Source organism: Manacus candei, unplaced genomic scaffold (assembly GCF_025592945.1).
Source record: "Manacus candei isolate 608988 ecotype Guabito, Panama unplaced genomic scaffold, ASM2559294v1 h1tg000028l, whole genome shotgun sequence".
Lineage (NCBI taxonomy): Eukaryota > Metazoa > Chordata > Aves > Passeriformes > Pipridae > Manacus > Manacus candei.
This window is the reverse complement of record NW_026138076.1, coordinates 5,969,666-5,990,664: the sequence shown is the minus strand read 5'-3', so window position 1 is coordinate 5,990,664 and position 20,999 is coordinate 5,969,666. Positions and strand designations below refer to the sequence as shown.

Sequence of the window (20,999 nt, the reverse complement as noted above, 5' to 3'; positions counted from 1 at the left end):
AACAATCCAGCTAGTACATCTTCCTTAGCTGGTGGTTTCTGCATATCAGCTGAGGTGCAATAAGTGAACAACAAACCAGACAAGCAATATTTCTTTCCAACACAAAATGAAATACCTGTAGTGACAGGATGTGATTTTTTTCTTGCACAGTACATTGTTACTGCATTTCACATAGAGCTGATCACTTCTGGCAGCTGGACAATCTAAAGTGCTTTAACTATTTGCCTAACTACTTATGAGAATGTTAATGACAATTTCATACTTTTTTGGTTAAATTGAACTGTAAATAGATAAATTATTGCAGAAAAGGTATTAATACAGATGCTCAGGCAAAGTTAAGCATAATGATTCATTAATGTTGCCCATACCTTCCCACAACTGTGTGCATTATATTAGAGAAGCTCCAAGCATCTTTTCTGAGTTATATTATCTACAACAAAATAGCCTATCACTTGCCAGTGCTCTGCAGTGTTCTAAATAAACATATACATATAAGTGTATGTATAGTCATATAAATATGCTTTTGAACATCTGATTAAAATAAAGATGCAGCAAACCTATTTGAAATGGAGTAGGAAAAAGGAAAGCTTAGATTTATGATTCTATGATTTCCAGATGGTTTGCACATCAGGTGCTCTATGAATTCAGTAATAAATATACTCTAGAAAACATATGTGAAACAGCACTACTGAAAGACCACATACAAGAAAACTGGAGTATCTGAAGGAACACACAAAGAACAGATATCCCCTAAGGAACAGACCAGCAGAAACAAGGAATTCGTAAGCTGCATGAGGTCCTGATGTTTTACACTGAAACAAGGAGCCTAGGCAGGTAAATGCTTTTACCTGTCTACAGAAAACAAATGACTTTTATCTATCTCATCTCATGGCTTACAAGCTGCAGTAGTACATCCAATTGTATGGGACATACCAGGTTATGCACCACAGGGATTCAAGTCATTACTGGAAAACTTCTTGCCTTTTGCAAAGTCTGTTCCAATGCAGATACTGGACAGCAGCATACTTCTTAGTCTAATCCCAATCTCCTGCATATTTTGATGGGTACAATGAAAATATTAGCGTGAATAGATTCTGGTGTAATTAATTTAATCCCCAAATTCCGAGATCTTACTTACACGACTATTAATTGTGCTTTTAAACTAATGTAATGGGTACTCCATGTCACATTCCTTTCCATTTCTTCTGCTCACAGCTTTTTAAATGAGCAAGAGAGTTCTGTTCTTTCCATTGACTTAACTGACTGGACTCGCTAGCATAGTACTATGGTCCTGTAATTATATAAAAAGCCCCTATGAACATCAAGCAAAAATTTCAACTCTGTGTGAAAGTTATAGATTTTCAGACCAATTTCTCATTCTTTTTTCTGTATCTAAACATTTTTAATTTTTATGTTTAATAGCTTTCAATTGGTTCTCATAGTTTTGCAGACAAACTAATATTTCCAAGAAGAGAGGGCACACATTTGCTGTATTGATATTTACAGACTTTAAAAAGGCAGCATTTTGGGGGCTGTGGTTACATGCACTAGAATGCTAAGAAAATATTCTAGGTCAGCAAGAGGTGGCTTTCCTGAAGTGAGCTGTATGGCACATATATTTGACTACAACAGCAAAACCAGATGAGATCAGAAGACCACAAGTGAAGCAACAGTTAGATACACATGCACAAACATGGCAGAAGCACATGTTGTTTTGGAAATGAAAATTATTATTTGTAATTTCAAAAGGCACACAAATAAAAGAGGTCATGGGAGATAAGCCTACATTTTAGAGATAAGGGTGCACTGGTTTTGTTATAGTCTGTGTGGTAACGCAACTGAGCTGATACTGTAAACTTAGGAAAACCTCCGATGTCCCCATTTACTCATCTGTAACAGAAGAGCTATGAAATGGGTTTTGTTAACCCAGTGCTTTTGGAAGAAAGCACGCCTTTTCCCTTGTGTTGCTGCTTTTATTTCTCGTGCCTCCATGATTCCTTGCCTTTCTATTGGCTGGCAATCTCAACAGAATATTACTGTTCCTGTTGCTTGCTGGGATCTTTCATTTGAAGAGGAAGGTTTTGCAAGCAGTGCCTAACAATGTGACCTGCCTTTTGGTTTGCCCAATCTGCTCAAGGCCAGATTACAGCACTCACAAGCACTTTTGTCATATCCCACTTCACTGCAGGCTCTCTTATCTTCCACCCCCCAGCTTAGTAGCTTTGGATTCCCTGCAGAGCTGAAAGAGGCCAACAGACACCTCTGGAGGTCAGTTCAGCACGTCTGAAATCTAAACTGCCCTCTGTAGGAACCTCTGTCCCTCATCCATCTAGTACTCCCAGGCAACTGGAATCCCTACTTCAGTGGTGCAGACAGAGAGGAAGAGTTTGAGATATTTGTTCCTGGCTACCACACAGTCTTTGTAACCTGTGTTGTACTATGGGGGCACTTCTGATGAACAGCTCATCAAAATTTAGTCTAGTAAGATGAGTGAAGCTTCATCTCGTTCAAGCTAAAGATGAAGACTGAGGCCTTAAATTAGCATCTTTCACCAGATGCTTAGTTTCCTTAGTTTCACTGAGAAACTAAGGAACCTGAAGCTGGCTGGAAGAGAATCACTCCACTACACGAAGTATAGAGATGTAGAAAAGCCAGCTGTGCTTGGGTTTTGTACACTACAAAGTCAGAGCCCATTGTACTCACTTTTAGGCTACTGTATTGGCACTCCAGCCACTTCAAGCCTGCAGAAATTTCTCTTCCTTGTAGTTAAAACAAAAACACAGGCTAGATTCTGATAGTACCTATGCTATCTAATCTATAAATCTCCAATTAAGCTAACAGATGAGACTTGATTCGGATCTTCTTATTGCAATGGTTAAAGGTTTTAATAATAGCAATAGGCATAAAGACTGTTACAACAATTTATTGAGTCTCAATCTCTTCTAAACTATAAGCCCATATCAAAAGACATAAAGACAGCAAACAGGACTGCCAACCCCAAATGCATGCCCACAGTTCCTCCCACCTGTTACTTGCATTCTGAATTCTTAAAAAGGAAGAACTGTGAAAAAGAAGGTTGCTGCTACAGCAGCTGTAAGGTGTTATTTACAAAACAGGTGAGTGACCACCATGTGATTTCAGGCTCAAAGCAGTTTTCCCTGAATCACCTGAATTTATGCAATAAAAAAAAAAAGTCTTCTGAAGAGATTAACTATCCTTTTTATGATCACATAAAGTACAAGCATAACACCCAGCCTTTTTTTTGTTTTAATATTGTACTTTATTTCACACAGGGAAATAGTATCTATAGAGAATGGAAAAGATATTCACCAGGTTTGAATACTTTAGTTTCACATTATCAGAAGCATTTGCATTCCATTCCAGACAGACGTGAACTTAAACTATGCAATGCTGATTATTACACATACCCAAATAATATCCAAGCTCATGAACACAGTGATATCTCAAGTGACATTTCACTCTGTCATATTGAGTGACAAAAAATGGTTTTTGGCATACCAGGGAAATACATACCTATGGGTGTCTGATATTTTCACGTGCCATTCTGATAGCTAAGGTACTAGATGGGGAATATACACAAGAACAAAATAATCATGATAGCAGAACATTAGTTGCAAACACTGCATGAGAGAGATGCAGTTTTATACTATGAATTTCAGAGACCACATGAATGAAACAGCTGGGTTACTTTTTTTACTACTTTTACTGTGTAAGAGGTATTGACAGATGTTAGTCTTAGCCATGGCCCTAAAGGTAAAACACCCTAAACTTACATGGAGTAGAGCACATGCATACAGTATGACAGAGAACAGACTTTGCTCGGAAATGTAGCTTTTGAGCGCTGTAACTTCAGCACCTTATGAATGCTGTAACTCATCCAAAACAACACTGTATATGAAAGACAAAGGCTTGCAGGAGAAAGTAGTCACTTTCATTAAGCTACCAGACAGCTTAGTTGGAAGAAAAATCAACCAGGCAAGCTTTCAAGCATACAAGTTCTTTTAAAAATGGAAGTCACAAGCTTCCAGTACAGATAAAAAGTTTGCTGTTGCAGCTAAGCTAACATAATGGCTCTTGGTGCAGGTATGGGAGGTTCTGCTCCTTCCCATGTTCTGTACTTGTCCCTTCTGCTTGCCCTCACACTGATCTCAGGTTCAAGGGACTGAAGAGGCAGAAAATGGATTTTTCTTTCCTCTAGAGTTATTCTTACATCAGTTTAGCTTCCCAAACTGGATTACAGGGAGCTCAGAGGAGCATGAGTGCTGGCACAGGGAGAAAAGGAAACAATGCAAGGAAAAGACAGGTGTGGGACTGCACATTTCAGTGGCTACTAGTCATTAATTGGCTTAGCTCCAATGGTCACCTACTGTTAGAGGGGAGTTTTATCAACCCTGTTACTAAAATGGTGTAATGGCTGATTTACTGAAAAATACAATATAAAAGAAAGAGACTAAAATGGTGATAGTGTGACAAGTTGTGCCTCCAGATCACAGTGAACCTACTTCTCCCATTTCATCATTCTAGCAACTATTTCAGTGTCTCTACTCCATTGTAGTTCCACAAGGGGAGCCTCAAATTTTTTGTACTTTTAAAAACAAAAGAAATCGCTTCACTTAATTGATGAAGCCAATTCAATAGTTTGCTTAGTGTGACATCTAGTGTCAGACCTCAAACATGGTTTAGGCAGTGACTGCTACTAATCCAAAGGCATTACCGACTCTGTTGTGTTGTCAAGTATCACAACTGCCTTGTTGTGGGGACCTTGATCTAAATAATGTCAAATTCAGTTCAAAGACAACAGACATTTTCTCTGGAACAGCTATCACCAAAATAATCCCTGGGTGTATGTGCAGGGTTAGTTAAAGAGGGATGAGATACAAATCACGTGGAAAGTGCCTTATTATTAGGAACTAAAATGAGTTATGCTAAACAAATTACAACCAAGCAGTAAAAATGCTAATGTGTTTGTGAGTTCTATATCAGGGTTTGAAGGATAATGAAACTGAGATCCTTGGAGCAATCATTTCAACTCAGTCTTAAATAGGTAGCAATGTAAAAAAATTTATTTACAGTAAGAACAATTATTCACTGGAACACCTCACTGGGACTGAATGTGGTAGAGTTCCCATTGCTGGAGGTTTTCAAGATGTGACTGGACAGTATGCTAATAATCTCATCTAGATGCACAAAACCTTTCCTGCAAAACCCTGGACTAGAAGATCTTTCAAGGTCCCTTCCAATCTGTGCTCTTCTATGATACTATTTGTTAAAAGCAGAATGTATTCAATTAGACCTTTAAAATGTTATTTAGTCCACCTCAAACTGTTTCTGGTATTTTTACAAAGTACAATTTTGAAGAAAAATATAAGGAATAGTATGTATTTGTCATACTTCACCAGACAGGGAGCTGTGTTGTACAAACATGACGACAGAGAAACAGAAAAATCACATACCAAAGGTGTTGCTGCTGAGTCTTAACTCCAAGAAAGTAGCTTTACTTATACCACTTGCTACACTGAAGGAATAAGCAACTTTACGATGGACCGGATCATTGCAAAACTATTTTCTGATGAAGAATAGGAGATGAAACATTAGTTGAACTGCTCAGACATTAAATGGAGTAACTTGAAGGGGAATAATCAATATTTAACAATAAGAAGAAAGCTTATAGAAATTCCCAATAGCTTCAATTTTTTTTCTTTGTCTCTCACTAGGAATTATCATACTAAAGCAGATATGTGGTCTACACAGTCCCACATCCTGTCTATGACAGTGAGAGACAAAAAGTACTTCATAGGATCAAGCATGAATTTCCATAACAAATAACTAGGAAATAAGCCCTCTATATCAGGAATATGAACTATTACCTGGTACATTGATTTCCTGGAACAAATCTAAGATTAACTATGTGGTCTTTCAAGTCAGCTTGGTTTCAGTGAACATGGAAAAAAGTACATTTGACTTCTGCTTAATTCAAAGTCTATTTTATTTAATAAATTCACAAAGTTAGATTCAAAATTATTAGCTAGTAACATGGGAACTCAACCCTACCCCAATCTCAGGCTCAGGAAGTCTGTCTGTGCTGTAGATTCCAGGAAATGGGAAAACAGGGGGAACTGCTGCTTTACATACATCTGGTCTTAGGTACTTTCCCAGCTGTTCTTGGTCACTGCCAGAAACTAAATAGTAGATGGGTCTTCAGTGGGACATAGCACAACCACTTTCATGTGAAATTTAAATTAAATTTTCCTTTTCCTTTTCTGCATGTGGATGCTCCTTTTCCAAGGCAACTTGATTTTTTCCAACTATGCTCATTTTTAGACTGTAATAATTTTAAAAATATACATCCATGGTGACGAAATGCCTATTCAAAATAGACATCACGCAACCTTATCAAGTCAGGCTGCCTACACAAACTTGTTCACATACTTACACTCTGTGAAGACAGTTATGATGCTGATACAGTCAGATGATATTTTAAGAAGCTAGTATCAATTAAACATGGTTTTTTACTGTATATGAACCAAGACGTTATAAGGCCTATATAAAAATGAGATCACATCATTAAAAAGTCCACAGAAATCCACAGAGATACAACTCTGTGAGCAGGTTTTATAGACAAAAGCAACAAACGGCCGCAAAAAGATATGTCTTGTTTATTTATCAGACAATAAGAAGGGCTACAACACACATTCTTGTTTGTCTCCAAAACTTTTTCCAACAGCATTCATCATTTTCACGCAAGCTCATGTCAGTCGGGCAAGAAAATACCTACGGCTGTACTGCCCCACTGGAAATACATACACTTGGTGACACTAAACTGATTGCTCCATGAGGCTAAAACCTCTCAGCAACAGAAGACTGTGAGATTGCCACTGCAAGCCTACAACAACAGTAACTGTTTGGTAACAAATAATCTTATTGCTCACAAATAGCTGTTTAATGGCCATTTGATAGAATACTATTTATTGCAAAAGCTAAGCAGAATGTAAACATGGTTATTTCGCAGACAAAAACTAAATAGCCTGAAAGAGCTCTGTTCCAAGAAATCCACTGCTTCAACTCTAAAAATTAACTGCAAAATTCAGCAGCATCACAATTCTAACTGATCAACTGTTAGTTATTATGCTAAGCCGGATTCTTTTCAGACTGCTGTTGTTTATGGTGGTTTGAGAATGCAAGAGGCAAAGCTTTTTGGAAGTCTGTGAAAGGAGTACCCTTTATTATACCTAACAGCCCAAGGAAAAAAAAAAAGGCAACATTTTTGGCACAGAGGCTCTTCTTCAAGTCTGAAAGACAAATGCTAAACTTTAAGGTTAAATGCAAGTTAAGAACACTTATACAGTTCCACAGATAGTTAAGCTGCCCTTGTTCCCCTTGGCCTGTTCTGTGTGTTCCCATCATTTCCCATTCAATAGCATTCCGGGATCAAATGGTGAGCCAGATGGGAGAATTTACAAACTGATCCAGCCCAAAGATCCAGCTCTTACTTCAGGTGTACTTTCCAAAATGAGTCCCATAAAGCAGCTCCCCCATCATTACATGTGGGCTACTGTTAGCATAAGACGAGGAAGACATACATTGCTGAGGCAGGGCAGGCCTGCTCCTTTCAGCAACAACCTTCATTTCTACAAATCTAAACATATCTTAGAAACCCACTCTGAATTTAATTAGAAATGTTAATTGGTTGGACTGTGAAAGAAAAGGTAGTTATGTACTCCTGACTGTGGATGTAACTGAAAAAAAAGAGAGGACAAGGAAACTTCCCTCCTCTGAAAAAGAGACAGAAACAATTTACTGTCCAAGGAACAGAGGAGATAAGGAAAATTATTTAGCCTTGTATGGGATCATAAAACTAGTATCTCTGTTATTTTTAGTAACTAGCAATTTTCATTCCTAGTTCTATCTTTTAAAGGTATTTTGTGGATCCATTATGAGAACTGACTAGCTAACAGCTTTTTTGTACAAAACATTTCTGTTTTGTGAGAAATTGTTTCCCACTGCTTACTACGTATTTGCGTCCTTCGCTTTTTGGCTGTGAGTTTTCGATAAGCAACGATTAAGTTTTACCTAAAGTCTTCACAGGGACATTTTGTACTGACATACTATTGGAAATGAGAGTACACGAGAGGGAGTTTAGGGTCCATATTTCAATACGTTGTTCTACTCCCTGAAGTCTGGTGTGACAGCTTAACAGTTTCACGTGGTGGCAATGAAAGCTGGAATGATTTATGAGGAGTGAATTCATATTGTTAAGGCAGAAGCCACGGTGTATAGACCACCAACATGCACGAGCACAAGTCTGGGTTGCAGTGCTTTGACTTCAGAAACCATAAGCCTTTGGCTGATAGTAATTGTATCAGATAATGGATCCTTTCTGTGAAGAAGCCACAATGAGGTTATTCACTAACTGTACAATCAAGCCTAGCACCTTGTCCATGATTTGACCCAAAGAAATATTTATGTGCTTCAATAGTTTAGGAAGGTCCATCTTCCTATTTAATAAAATCATGCTTCCCAACATATCAGGACAAAACTGTCTATGAAACCTTAAGATGCAACACTAATGTGTCTAATGACACATTAAAACTATGAATTATTTCCATGCACTTTACTGACTGAATACTTACCTACTGTGGCAGAAGCTGATGACAGGAGAGACTTTCCCCAGGTACCCCAAGCTCCCCATCTACTTGCTTTAGATGAGGAGTCTGTGGCCTGTAAGAAAAAAATGTTACCCCACTGTTTAAAATTCCTGCTCTCAAAAGGCAGGAGGAAACACAAATAACCCGTCAGCAACAGAATCTGGTGTTTGATAAATGATGATAGATTGGATATTATGTGGAGTTCAAGCTTCTGTGCATAAAAAAGCAGAATGGAAGGTGTAGTTCACATTGCCTATTCCTGAAAGCACCTAAAACTCCAGAGATGTCTTTACAGATGTCCTGATAGTTCTTCAGGCATAAAATCTAATAAAGCCATGCAAGTTTACTAAGGCTATTATTAGGGAGAGGCAGGAACCTGCCTCCTTTCTAGGTTCTACCAGAAGCCAGAGTTGGATGCTTCTCTTCCCGAGCCTCCTCACACGTGCAATTCAGTAGATGTGCACAGAGAACTAATAACAGCTGAGTTCAATAAAATCAGCCAAAGGAGGGGCTGCACACCTTCTACAGTAATGTGTAGTGTTAAGCAATTATCAGGATTCCATATTTAAATCATATTAAGAAACTGTTTTCTCAAGGAAGCCTCCAGTAACATATAATCCCTATATAATGCAAATTTTATTGCAGCCAGATGTGAAAGACCAAATTAATATCATACTGGCAAAGAGAAATTAAACTATTTCTAGTTTTCAAAAGCTTGGTGTTGCAATTTAATTTATTTTATCTCTAAGCAGGTTTTCTTCATATAACTCCCTAGGTTTTTGTGAAAAACAGCATGTACATGATAGAAAATTCTGTCCTTACAATCCAAGGAGGGGAGAGCTTTTACAGAAAAGAAAGTGTTACTTACTGGACTGCTTTGTTCATGCAGTGTTTCTTCAGATTCAGGTTCTGTATCAAGGCTTACGGTTTCAATGCACTCAGTGGGTATGTCTTCAGTTGCCTCTTCACTGGAAGGCAGACCTTCAACTAGTTTTTCAGTCAAAGGGTTTTCATTAATTACTGTGTCTCCTTCCTGTCTATTACTGTCACTCTGAGTGGCCTGTCCATGTTCATCTTGTGAAGACTCATGCAAGATCTCAGCTTCTACGAGGTGTGGTACTGATTCAGGAGGCAATACCTCATTGCTGGGCATTTCCATTATTTCAGGTTTTTCTTCAGATGGGATGCCATCAGATATGTCTTCAGACATTTTCAATTCTGAATGTAGAAAACAAAGTCTTTTAGGTTTCATAAACATTTGAATTACTATAAAATACACAGTGTTTAGGCCTCCTAAAGCATGGAGCCCTGTGGCACATGCATCATGCTGGCACCAGTACCAGGATAATACTCTAAATACTCTATTCACTTTGCAGGATCTCACTCAAGTATGAAGAGCAGCACTACTATTTTCCAAAATATAGTTTAGTGAGAGAAAGGATTTTCATTTGTCTGAAGAAGTTAAATGTAAGAGCTCCCACATGGTTAACTTTTACATTCACTATTAGGTGTGCATGAAAGACCACTGAAGAATAGGATAATCGGAGCTGCAACAGCCAAGCAGCTCTTCCTCTCTGTTTCATCATCCCCACATACACAGGTTCCTACAGGCTGCTGACCGATGGTGAGGAGGGTAACACAGTGTGACTAAAACTGTGGGGATATTTATCTGTTGGAGAAGGGGCATAATTTGCGAACATGACAGGCCATGGTCCATGGAGCCATTTCATAGACATTCATTGCTTACACTGTTTCTGCATCATTTGTCTCAAAGGTTTGCTCTCTGGGAAGCGCAACGCTTCTCACCTGCTCCTGAAATTCCAGTTGTGTGATTAAACTTCAATTTTGAAGCCAAGGTAAGCTTGTTTGAGGTACAGTTATTGATTTTTTTTTTCTTTTTTTAGAGTTATGAACCAGTTTTGTCTTATTTACTCCTTATCTTCCAATGTAACTTTGGAGGTATTTTGCACCACTGTGCAGTCATCTGGCTGAGGATCCACAAAGAAAAGATATGGCCATTGAGCAAGCTCTACAGTTGATTAAGGAGTGGCACTGGCAGAGTCCAAAGGACTACTGTACAGTGATTACTATCACTTACTTGTTGGCAACAACAATATACCCGGTACTCTACTCAGAAGACAACCCCTGACAGAGCTTGCAAGCTCCCGACTGTGCTGAGTTGCATGGCATAAAATAAACTCATACAGTTCTCCCCACAGATGTTGCCTTTTCATTGACTCTCATATTAATTAAATATGGCTCAAAGGTTTGTACTTGACAGGAAGAAATGAGGTTCTGTGAGACAGAAGAATGGGGTAAAAAAGGCAAAAAAGCAAAATATAACTGGGATTTAGGAGATATTTGCCTGAGAAGCAAGTATTTAAATGAGTATATTTTATTAAAGTCTATAGAATTGTATAGATATGTGGGCTTAACAGCCTGTTTATCTCACTTGAAGGAAGATCGGTTGCTTGAACAGTTCCAAGAGTAGCGTTTGGTATCAGTGAATAAGAAAATAAATAAACAGCATTTGGTACCGCTTATATTACACCAACTTATGTGGACCTTAATTATCATCAGCAAACATGCATTTACAAGTCAGAATCTTCGCATTTGCCACAAGTATTCCATGACAATGTTTTAGTATAGGTAAGTATTGTCAATGTTTTAACAGTACGCCCTGCATGATGGGTAAAAAAGTCCATCACGAGAGATGAGGATCCTCTACCAAAACCTCTAAAACCTGTATACACATACTTCATCATTTTGCTCAGAGATCAGCTCTGAGTGAGCCCGGGCACTTTTTTAAGAATCGCACAGACGTGTACACACGAATTTTTGCAAGACTGGGTCATCTTTGGGGACCATTCAGGCCACAGTCTCTGCAGTTGTCTGCTAAATCTTCCTTACAGGAGCAAGGCACGTAATAGCAAATTACCAGATCTCTCAGAACACACGGGACGTGCTGCACCCAGGGTAAGGAGTCATTCAACCTCTCATCCGTGAGACTATCCTGATCCAAATCAACCCGGACAACTCTGCCCAAAGGGAATTAATCTACAGAGAGTTCGTGAGGGAGATGCCAAGGCCGGCTCCGGACAGGGCGGCAGAGGAGCGCCCGGCCCGCACCGACCAGCCGGAACGGGCCGCCCTAAGGGGGCCGGCGGTGGCGGCACCTGCCGACCCTCCGTCCGAGGGGTTTCATCCCGCCTCGGAGGCAAATCCCAGCCGCCGCCGGGCGCCTCTGGGCACGGACCACCGTCCCCGTGCCTGAGGGATAACTTTTCTGGCGGCGGCACCGCGCTCCCCTCTCGCTCGACGCCCGCTGTCGCTTCTCCTCCGCGGGACGCGGCGGGCACGGCGAGCGCAGGCGACACCCCCGGCGCCAGCTCGCCCTGCCCCGCTGTCCCGCTGTCCCCCTGCCCCAGGAAGGGCAGAGCAGCCAGGGCGCCGCTCCCGCAAGACCGCAGCGGCCACAGTTTCCCCCTTCCCTTTTCTCCCCCCTCTTTTCGAAATCCTCTCTGGAGTAGAGCTGTGTAGCGAGGAGTCCGCAGTGTCAGAAGCGGCAGAAAAAGTAGAAATCGCCGCGTTCCTTACCGCTCAGCAGTGCCCCGGCCGGCGCGCCCCCTTCTTCTTCCCTTCCCCGCCCCGCCACGTCGGCAGCAGCGGGGGGAGGAGGCAAAGTGCGCCGGACAGCCCGGGACGACCAGCCCGCAGGGAGGAGGGAGGGCTGGCGCTTCTGCTTCGCGCTGCCTCTGGCTCTCTGAGGCGCCCGCCTGTAGCAAAGGGGCTGGTCCGCTCCGCGCCGCTGCCCAGCCGCCCCCGAGCTCCAGGCTGCGCTGACCCACAGCGGAGAGCGGCCCTGGTCGCCATTACCGCCCCTCACGGCCCCCGGGGATCGGGCTGCGGCAGTGTCCCGGCGGTGTCCCGGCGGTGTCCCGGCGGTGTCCCCGCGGTGTCCCGGCGGGGGAGGCGAGGCGGTCGCTGGCCGGGAGCACCGGGCGCGGGTGGAGAAGCGCTTCCCTCAGGCGCGGGCGGCATCCCCCGCGTCCGCGCTGAGGCGGAAAAGGGGTAAATTTTATAGAATCACAGAATATGCTGAATTGGAAGGAATCCATCAGGATCATCGAGTCCAACTCCGGACCCTGCACAGGACCCCCCCAAGAATCACACCTTGTGCCTGAGAGCGTCGTGCAACTTGAACTCAGCTTGAACTTGTTCAAGCATTGTTCTTGAACTCTGTCGGTCTTGATGCTGCGACCACTTCCCCGGGGAGCCTGTCCCAGTGCTCAACCAGTCTCTGGGTGAAAAACCTTTTACTCATATCTAACCTAAATCTTGCCTGACTCAGCTTGATGCCGTTTCCTCGAGTCCTGTCGCTGGTCAGTACCTGCCCCTCTGCTTTGCCTCCTGAGGATTTTGAAGACCACAATGAGGTTTCCCTTCAGTCTCCTCCAGGCTGAACAAACCAAGTGATCTCATCTGCTCCTCACATGGCTTCCCATCCAGTCCCTTCACCATCCTCATTGCCCTCCTTTGGACACTCTCATAGCTTCGTATCCTTTTACTGTGGTGCCCAAAACTGCACACAATATTCAAGATGAGGCCTCATCAGTGCAGAGCAGAGCGGAACAATCCCCTCCCTCAACCAGCTGGTGATGCTTTGCCTGATGCCCCCCTCCTCGGACACAGTTGGCCCTCCTGGCTGCCAGGGCACTGCTGACTCAAATTCAACTTGCCATTGACTAGGACCCCCAGGTCCCTTTCTTCAGCACAGCTCTCCAGCCTCTTATTCCCTACTCTGTAAATACAACCAGGATCGCCCTGTCCCCGGTGCAGAATCCAGCACCTTCATATGGCTGGTGATTGCCCATCTCTCTAATTTGTTGAGGTCTCTCTGCAGGGCCTATCTGCCCTGGAGGGAGTCTACAACTCCTCCCAAGTAGCTTAGTGTCATCAGCAAACAGTATTCTTTTGAGGCCTGCATCCTGCATGCAGGCCTGCATCATTAATGAAGATGTTGAAGAGCACAGGGCCTAAGATGCAGCCCTGCTGAACCCCACTAGAGACAGGTTGCCAGCCTGATGTTACTCCATATTGACTATAACCCTTTGTGCCCAACCCCTTAGCCAGTTGTGGTTATTCAGCTGTATGCTAGATAATTTGTTATGGCCAAACTGATAATGTTCATACTGGGGCATTTTATGTTTCAACGAGTCTAGTCACTGAGCTGGCATCAAAATTTATTGTATCCTTTTTAGAAAGTTTAATCCTTCCTCAAAAGGAGCACCTACCGATGCATGGGGTTACAGAATTAAACAACTGAGATTTAACTTTTCAGATGCTGCTTTGCACCCTCGTTATCACTGTGTTTACAGGAAATGCCTCTGACAGAAACTGGGTGGTACATGCACACATTTCCAGTCAGTTGCTGTTGACACTGGGTACCTGCAGCCACCAAAGAAATACTGGGTTGAGCAAAGGGCTTGCAGGCTCTTGCCCAACAACCTGTGTTTTTTATCTCTGTAGTTCCTCATACCCCTTCCTCTTTTTACCACTTTATGTTAAGGCGAAGCATGTCCTTTAGGATGATAAAAGCAGTTCCACAATTTATCATAACATCATTTTTGTCAGTAGTCTGCCAAAGAAAAAAATTACCATTGCCACAGGAGGCAAAATAACGTGTTGTGAATCGCTGAGGAGAGATACTATAGGAGGCCACAAAATAAAGCCACAGTTTTCAGAAGCGTGCATTACAAATACCTATCATGATGTGTGACTTACACGCTTATCAGGAAAAAGTCTCTCAAGTTTCTCATTAAGGTAGGTGGTAGCAGAACAAATATTTGTATCCCTAAGTAATAAGTTTCTTTTGAGGGTCTTCCAGTGAGAATTTAAGTGTCAGAGAATTTTAATTTATTAATGTTAGATGTATTTATTGAAAATGAAATCTAGAGTGGTCTTATGGATTTCCCTCTGCTTTTCAGTGGAGCTTGTGGAAGGGTAGCGTCATAGGGGAATCACAATAGCTGGAGATTGTTTTACCCATGAGAGATGGTAATTTTGACTGTAACGTGGATCTTGCACTGTCAGTTTTGTGGATTCTGTACAAGACCATTGAATCATTGAAGTGTTAAATCATGAATGAGCTGTGGTATGCTAACCCAGTAAGGTAGGTTGTATTGTGGCAGTTCTATATTTAGATCTCAGCTATGGTAGAATTTCTGACCAACATTATGCAGAAATAAAGAAAGACTGGATTATGTCTTTGCTGGGACAATAGCCCTGTGTTTGGGCATTCAATACTGAAGTCACTGCTCTGTTTTAATTAAAAAAAAACAACGAAAACCAAACCCTACCCACTGTTTCCGTGTCCTCTGTTTAACCCAATCACAACACTGCTGGAGCAGGAGAGAGATTATTTTTCCATTCCCATTAAATGTAAATTAAACTAAGACAAATGGTACTTTTATAAACCAGCCTTGATAATAACTTGACAACTGAATTGGTATATCAAAATGGAAAAAAATCACAATAATGCATGTAAACTTAGATCATTATTAAGTTCAGAGGAGATGTTTGAATTTCCGTGTAAAACTTACTCAAAGTACTTATTTTCATATTAATTAACAAAGACAGGAAGTTGGTAAAAAGATTAGTTTTCCCCCGTTTAATCTATTGCAAAGCACGAAAACACATAGTTCAATAATAATTGAATAATACGGATATTACAGTAGTGTTGTATGTGGAAAATACGTCTGGAGGAAGGCAAATGCCATTTTACAAGCTGTCAGTAGATGGCACAAACATTTGTATAAAAAGTTTGGGCGTTCCTAAATATTGTTACTCAGTAGGATAGAATTACAGGAAGTTTTCTTTTTGTCTTTTCCTGAGTACATTTTCTGCTTTTTCGGAGAACAGGGATTTCTGGTGAGCAAGTTTTCATTTTACTGATTTTATGTGGTTAGCTAGAACTGTTTTCTATTCTGCATCTTATCTGAAAATGACCCATGTTTTCCATAGAGGGTTATTAGCAAGCTTATGGTGTACTTTCAAGTGTGTGGGTAAGAAATGAGGGTAAAGTTGCTTATGTTCAGTACATTTATTCAAAGAAGCTGACCAAATAGCAATCTCTTTGTATTAGCACTACACCCACAGTTAAGGGGGTCACAGTGAATTAATGAAAATAGCTTTTGTACAGTTCAGGAATGGGTCTAACTTGATAATATATTTCATCCCTGTGAAAGGCATACTTGTAACACTAGAGTTTTGTGTTATGGTGATAACTTGTGAAGTGCATATCTTAATATTGAACCTTCATAGCTCAATATATTCTGTACATTTCTTATACGAAAGTTTAGTCAGTTTATACCAATTTTATATTGGAAAAACTCTTAAAACCTCAGTTTTGATCTCTTCTCTTGCTCTTTAAACAACAGGACAATTTCTTGCTGTGATCTTGGTTTGCATACCCTCCTGGGTTGCTTTTCTTGATAGCAAGTACTTTTTGTCAAGTTTGAAGACTTGAGGACACTTGTGAATTAAAAGGAATATGACTATAAAGGATAATTTCTCCAGCATTAGCCCCCAGATCACAGGTTATGTGTTATAACAGTTTTTAATTCTGTTGCTTCATAGGATGTTCTAAAGGAAGTTTGAAGGTACTCGTAAATAATTTGACTGAATGCCAGGATATAGGAATGAGAAAGAAAATAAAAATATGGATGAATCATATCTTTCTCTCATCTAGTCCTTGGATATTACAGAAATTTTATCCCAAGAAGGAATAATGATTTAAACATAGACTTTTTTTTTTAATTTCTCTTGAAGCTACATATTTTATTTATTTATACATTAGTAGAATTGCCCAAACAATCAGAAGAATAGGATAGAGGATGGCCAGATCCCTATTAAGGGCTACGACGAATATAATTTTTCCAATGAAAATCTGAAAAAGGCTGGAAAAGTTTTACCATATTATCCGACTATTTTTAGATGATTTCCAAGCCTAGTTTAATGCATTCTTTACAAAAGAACTCAGTGGACTGGTTTTTTTTGTTGCTGTTGTACTGTTGAGATTTCATAATATAGGTTGTTTTAGATCAAGGAGAATGTATATTTTACACCCAGTAATGTAATTCTGAGAAAACTTGTGGAATGGTTAATGGCACAGAGGATGTAGTTCTTGAGGTTGTAAATTTAGTCCAACAAGTGATAGCTATTTCTGTCTCATGTAGAGGCACTCAAAATATATACTCACAATTTAGCCATTTTAATATCAAGAGAAAGTTGAAAGCCAGTGCAGTCATTAATGTGTACTGTGGAAAGCTTCAGGCAATAATTATTATTTGAAAGTAATGGGATGGAAAAGGGGAAAAGGGGAAATAAAAGGATTTCAGAAATCCAGAAAACAACTTTCAATCAAGATTTACGTGTATGAAAGTGCTAACTAAGTTCTTATCAGTTCCTCTTTCGGAAGGGTGGTCTGATGGAGTTATGGCAATATCTAAAAGGAGATTTAAGGCAGCATTCACAGCTACTGACTTAAAGGGAGGCTGGCTACCCTGAGCTCCTACATTCAGAAAGAAAAAGTGACCTCCATTAGGAAAATCAAAGCAAACCCATGGTTATGATGTTTTTTCCCACTAAATTGTGTTTAAATTAGCCCTTCTTTCACAACAGGGACATTTGAGGTCAGTGACCTTAGGTCAGGGCTGGATTCTGTGTATAGAGGTTCTATGACTGGTATATTTTTGTTTAGCATGCCGATATTCCCAGTGTGTGTTTGGTGTCCTCTGTGTACACCTGACAAACTACATGAGTGGATACCCCACTTTCAGAGTCTAAATTCAGGAAATGCTCAAGCTCAGACAAGAAGCAAACTTTTCTCTGGACTTTCTCATGGCATAAGTAGAGAACATTCTACCCTTGCTCCAGTTTTCCCAGTTAAAATAAGCACTGAGGATCCAATCTCAGCTACCTAAAGACATCCAGATTTTGATTCAGGTTCCATCCTAAGTTTCAGTCCAAGTTTTATAGTCACAAGTGCATTTTAAAATAATGTCTCTGAGTCTAGTTCACGTATTTCAGGAGAGAATCTCACTTAATGTACTTTCTAATCAAAGTATATTGCGCACTTGTGGGAAGCCTTCATAATACATTGAATCACAGCAGTAATTCTGCAAGGAAGCAGCAAATTTTAGTCAGCTATGAAATCAGACATGCTTTCTAAGAAACTGGCTCATTATGTATTAAATACAACATATTTACCAAATGAAAATTTCAGTGGTGTTCTGTTAATAAATAATGTCTCTCCTGAATGATAGTAGGCACCTTCATTGCTTTTTGAGTCAAAGAGAAAAATGAGAAATTGGAACCATAAAAAAATCTATTGCTCTGATGGTCTCTGCATAGCTACTTAATAATACAATCTGGTTTTTGCTTTTGTTTGTTTGTTTTCCAACAGGATTAGAACAAAGATGGACAGATAGAGAAGTTTTGAACATCTCCAAGGAAACAAAAAGCAGTATGTCAGAAAATACGAGCTCTCTTAGAAACTTTTTTGTTTACAAGTGTCTGTTTGCATTAACTTTTTGGAACCATGTCAGCCTGTCTGTGGAAAATGAACTCCTTACACCTGTTTCTAACAGTTTTCCAGAAGATAGTTCTGACCAAAAAATCAAGAGCCTGCCACTCCTATATACAAATAGACATCAGTCCAAATCTAGTTTTGACTGGGTTGTGATACAAAATACTACAGAAAGCCTGTCATTGTCAGAAATCACAAATGACAATGTAAAAAAATTGGTAGTTTTATTATCTAATTTCACACAAGGCTCCGAGTTACAAAATCTGACGCTGACAAATGTGTCAGTGGACTGGAGTGCTCTCATGGATATTTTTCAGACTGTATGGCATTCATCCATTGAATACTTCGACATTAGCAGGGTCACTCAACTGTCGGATGTCAAAAGCTATGACTTTGACTATTCAGGTACCTCTATGAAGGCACTGACAGTGAAGAAAATTAAAATCACAGATCTGTACTTCGATCAGAATGACGTATACAGAATATTTGCAGACATGAATATTGCAGACATGACGATAGCTGAATCAGAGATGATTCATATGCTTTGTCCTTCATCTGTTAGTCCCTTTAGACACTTAAATTTTTTAAAGAATGAATTAACAGACTTCGTTTTTCAAAAATGTGACAACCTAATTCAACTGGAGACATTAATTTTGCAATGGAATAAATTTGAGAGCCTTCTCAAGGTAAGCTTCATGACCAGCCGTATGAAATCACTCAAATATCTGGACATGAGCAACAACTTGCTGCGCCACGATGGAGCTGATGTACAATGCCAGTGGGCTGCGTCTCTGACAGAGTTGGACCTGTCCTCCAATCAGTTGGCAGATTTTGTCTTTGAATGCTTACCAGTCAACATCAAAAAACTCGACCTAGAAAACAATCAGATCAGCAGTGTCCCAAAGGGGCTGGCTGATCTAAAATCCTTGGAAGAGCTGAACCTGGCATTGAACAGGCTGGCTGACCTGCCGGGGTGCAGTGGCTTCACATCCCTGCAGTTCCTGAACATAGAGATGAACTCGATCCTCACCCCATCTACTGACTTCTTCCAGAGCTGCCCAAGGGTCAAGGAGCTCCAAGCTGGGCACAACCCATTCAAGTGTTCCTGTGAACTGCAAGACTTTATCCGTGTGGAGAGGCAGTCAGGGGGGAAGCTGTTTGGCTGGCCATCAGCGTACGTGTGCGAGTACCCGGAAGGCTTGCGAGGCACGGAGCTGAAGGACTTCCACCTGAGTGAACTGGCCTGCAATACAGCGCTGCTGCTGGTGACAGCCCTGCTGCTGACGCTGGTGCTGGTGGCTGTGGTGTCCTTCCTGTGCATCTACCTGGATGTGCCCTGGTACGTGCGGATGACGTGGCAGTGGACGCAGACGAAGCGGAGAGCTTGGCACAACCACCCCAAAGAGCAGGAGACGGTTCTGCAGTTCCACGCGTTCATTTCCTACAGCGAGCACGATGCGTTGTGGGTGAAGAACGAGCTGATCCCAAACCTGGAGAAGGGGGAGGGCTGCATACAACTCTGCCAGCACGAGAGAAACTTTGTCCCCGGCAAGAGCATTGTGGAGAACATCATTAACTGCATTGAGAAGAGCTACAGGTCGATCTTTGTGTTGTCTCCCAACTTTGTGCAGAGCGAGTGGTGTCACTATGAGCTGTACTTTGCCCATCACAAGTTATTTAGTGAGAATTCCAACAGCTTAATCCTGATTTTACTGGAGCCGATCCCTCCCTACGTTATCCCTGCCAGGTATCACAAGCTGAAGGCTCTCATGGCAAAACGCACCTACCTGGAGTGGCCGAAGGAGAGGAGCAAGCATGGCCTTTTCTGGGCTAACCTGAGGGCAGCTATTAACATTAACCTGCCATCCAGTGATGAAAACCGGTGTGGGGAAACAGATTAAGAACCTTTCTAATGGATTTTCTTCTGTTTTATCTTTGAGAAGCAATAAATATTTTTTTTCCTTTTTTGTCAATGTATTTAACTTTTTGTTACACAACCTTGTTTCTACCTGGTTGTCTGTATTGCCTCCTAACTGTAGTCAAAATCCAACTCACCTTATTGCAAATCTCTTGTGATAGCAAATCACAAATGAATTTGAATGTGGATTTTGCTCTATGGTAGTGAGTTTTTCCTCAGCAGAATAAAAGTCTGGGGCACTTTGCATAGTGGTGTGGAAAAATACTCAAGCTGATGGAGAGTTTGCAGAGCTGCTCTAATCACAAAGCTCAGACAACTTGGTCAAAGGACATCTTTTACTAAAATTAGTCTGCATGAAAGAAAATTACGTATCCTGAAAAAAAAGGAAAGATGAGCTGCTTCACCTTTTGGAGCTCATAGCTTGGCACTGCAGCAAGGGAAAAGTAGTGAATTGACAATCAGAGCTCTAGTCCTCATCCTCTGATAGTTTGGTACTATTTTGATCCTGAGAAATACCCTGACCCAAGGTTATCTGCATTAACAGAACTGCCTTCCTCATCGTTATTCATGTTTTGAGAAACTCCTGACTTCTCTACATCATGCCTTTTTTTCCTAGCTTTCTTCTTTTTTTTCTTTTCGCCCCTATATCTTACTTTATGAGTCTTAAAAGAATCTGTCCTTTTCAGCTGAAACAGCTTTTGTAGCACAGCTGTGAGTTGTGATCAAAAAGGCAATAACCAGTCAGAGGCTGAAAAAAATTGCCAGGTCTTGGTACCGCAGGTAAGACTTTATTAATGGAGTTAGAAACACAAACTACATTCACAAT

The 20,999-nt window shown here is 40.9% G+C and overlaps 2 protein-coding genes across 3 annotated transcripts in view; one reads left to right on the top strand and one right to left on the bottom strand.

The window, feature by feature from the left end:
• FAM114A1 (family with sequence similarity 114 member A1) overlaps positions 1-12,421 on the bottom strand; it is a 36,600-nt gene extending 24,179 nt beyond the window's left edge. For both annotated transcript variants that reach the window (XM_051790030.1, XM_051790031.1), the window contains exons 1-3: positions 12,264-12,421; positions 9,535-9,884; positions 8,652-8,739 (exon numbers count right to left, since the gene is read on the bottom strand). In XM_051790030.1, the coding sequence (XP_051645990.1) occupies positions 8,652-8,739; positions 9,535-9,876 (430 nt within the window). In that variant the 5' untranslated portion in view covers positions 9,877-9,884; positions 12,264-12,421. The remainder of the gene's footprint in view (positions 1-8,651; positions 8,740-9,534; positions 9,885-12,263) is intronic.
• A 2,277-nt stretch (positions 12,422-14,698) lies between these two features.
• LOC127472181 (toll-like receptor 1) lies at positions 14,699-20,228 on the top strand. Its single transcript, XM_051789992.1, has 2 exons — positions 14,699-14,723; positions 18,133-20,228. The coding sequence occupies exons 1-2, from the start codon at positions 14,714-14,716 to the stop codon at positions 20,154-20,156; spliced, it is 2,034 nt and encodes a 677-aa protein (XP_051645952.1). The 5' UTR covers positions 14,699-14,713; the 3' UTR covers positions 20,157-20,228.
• The last annotated feature ends 771 nt before the right edge of the window (positions 20,229-20,999 follow it).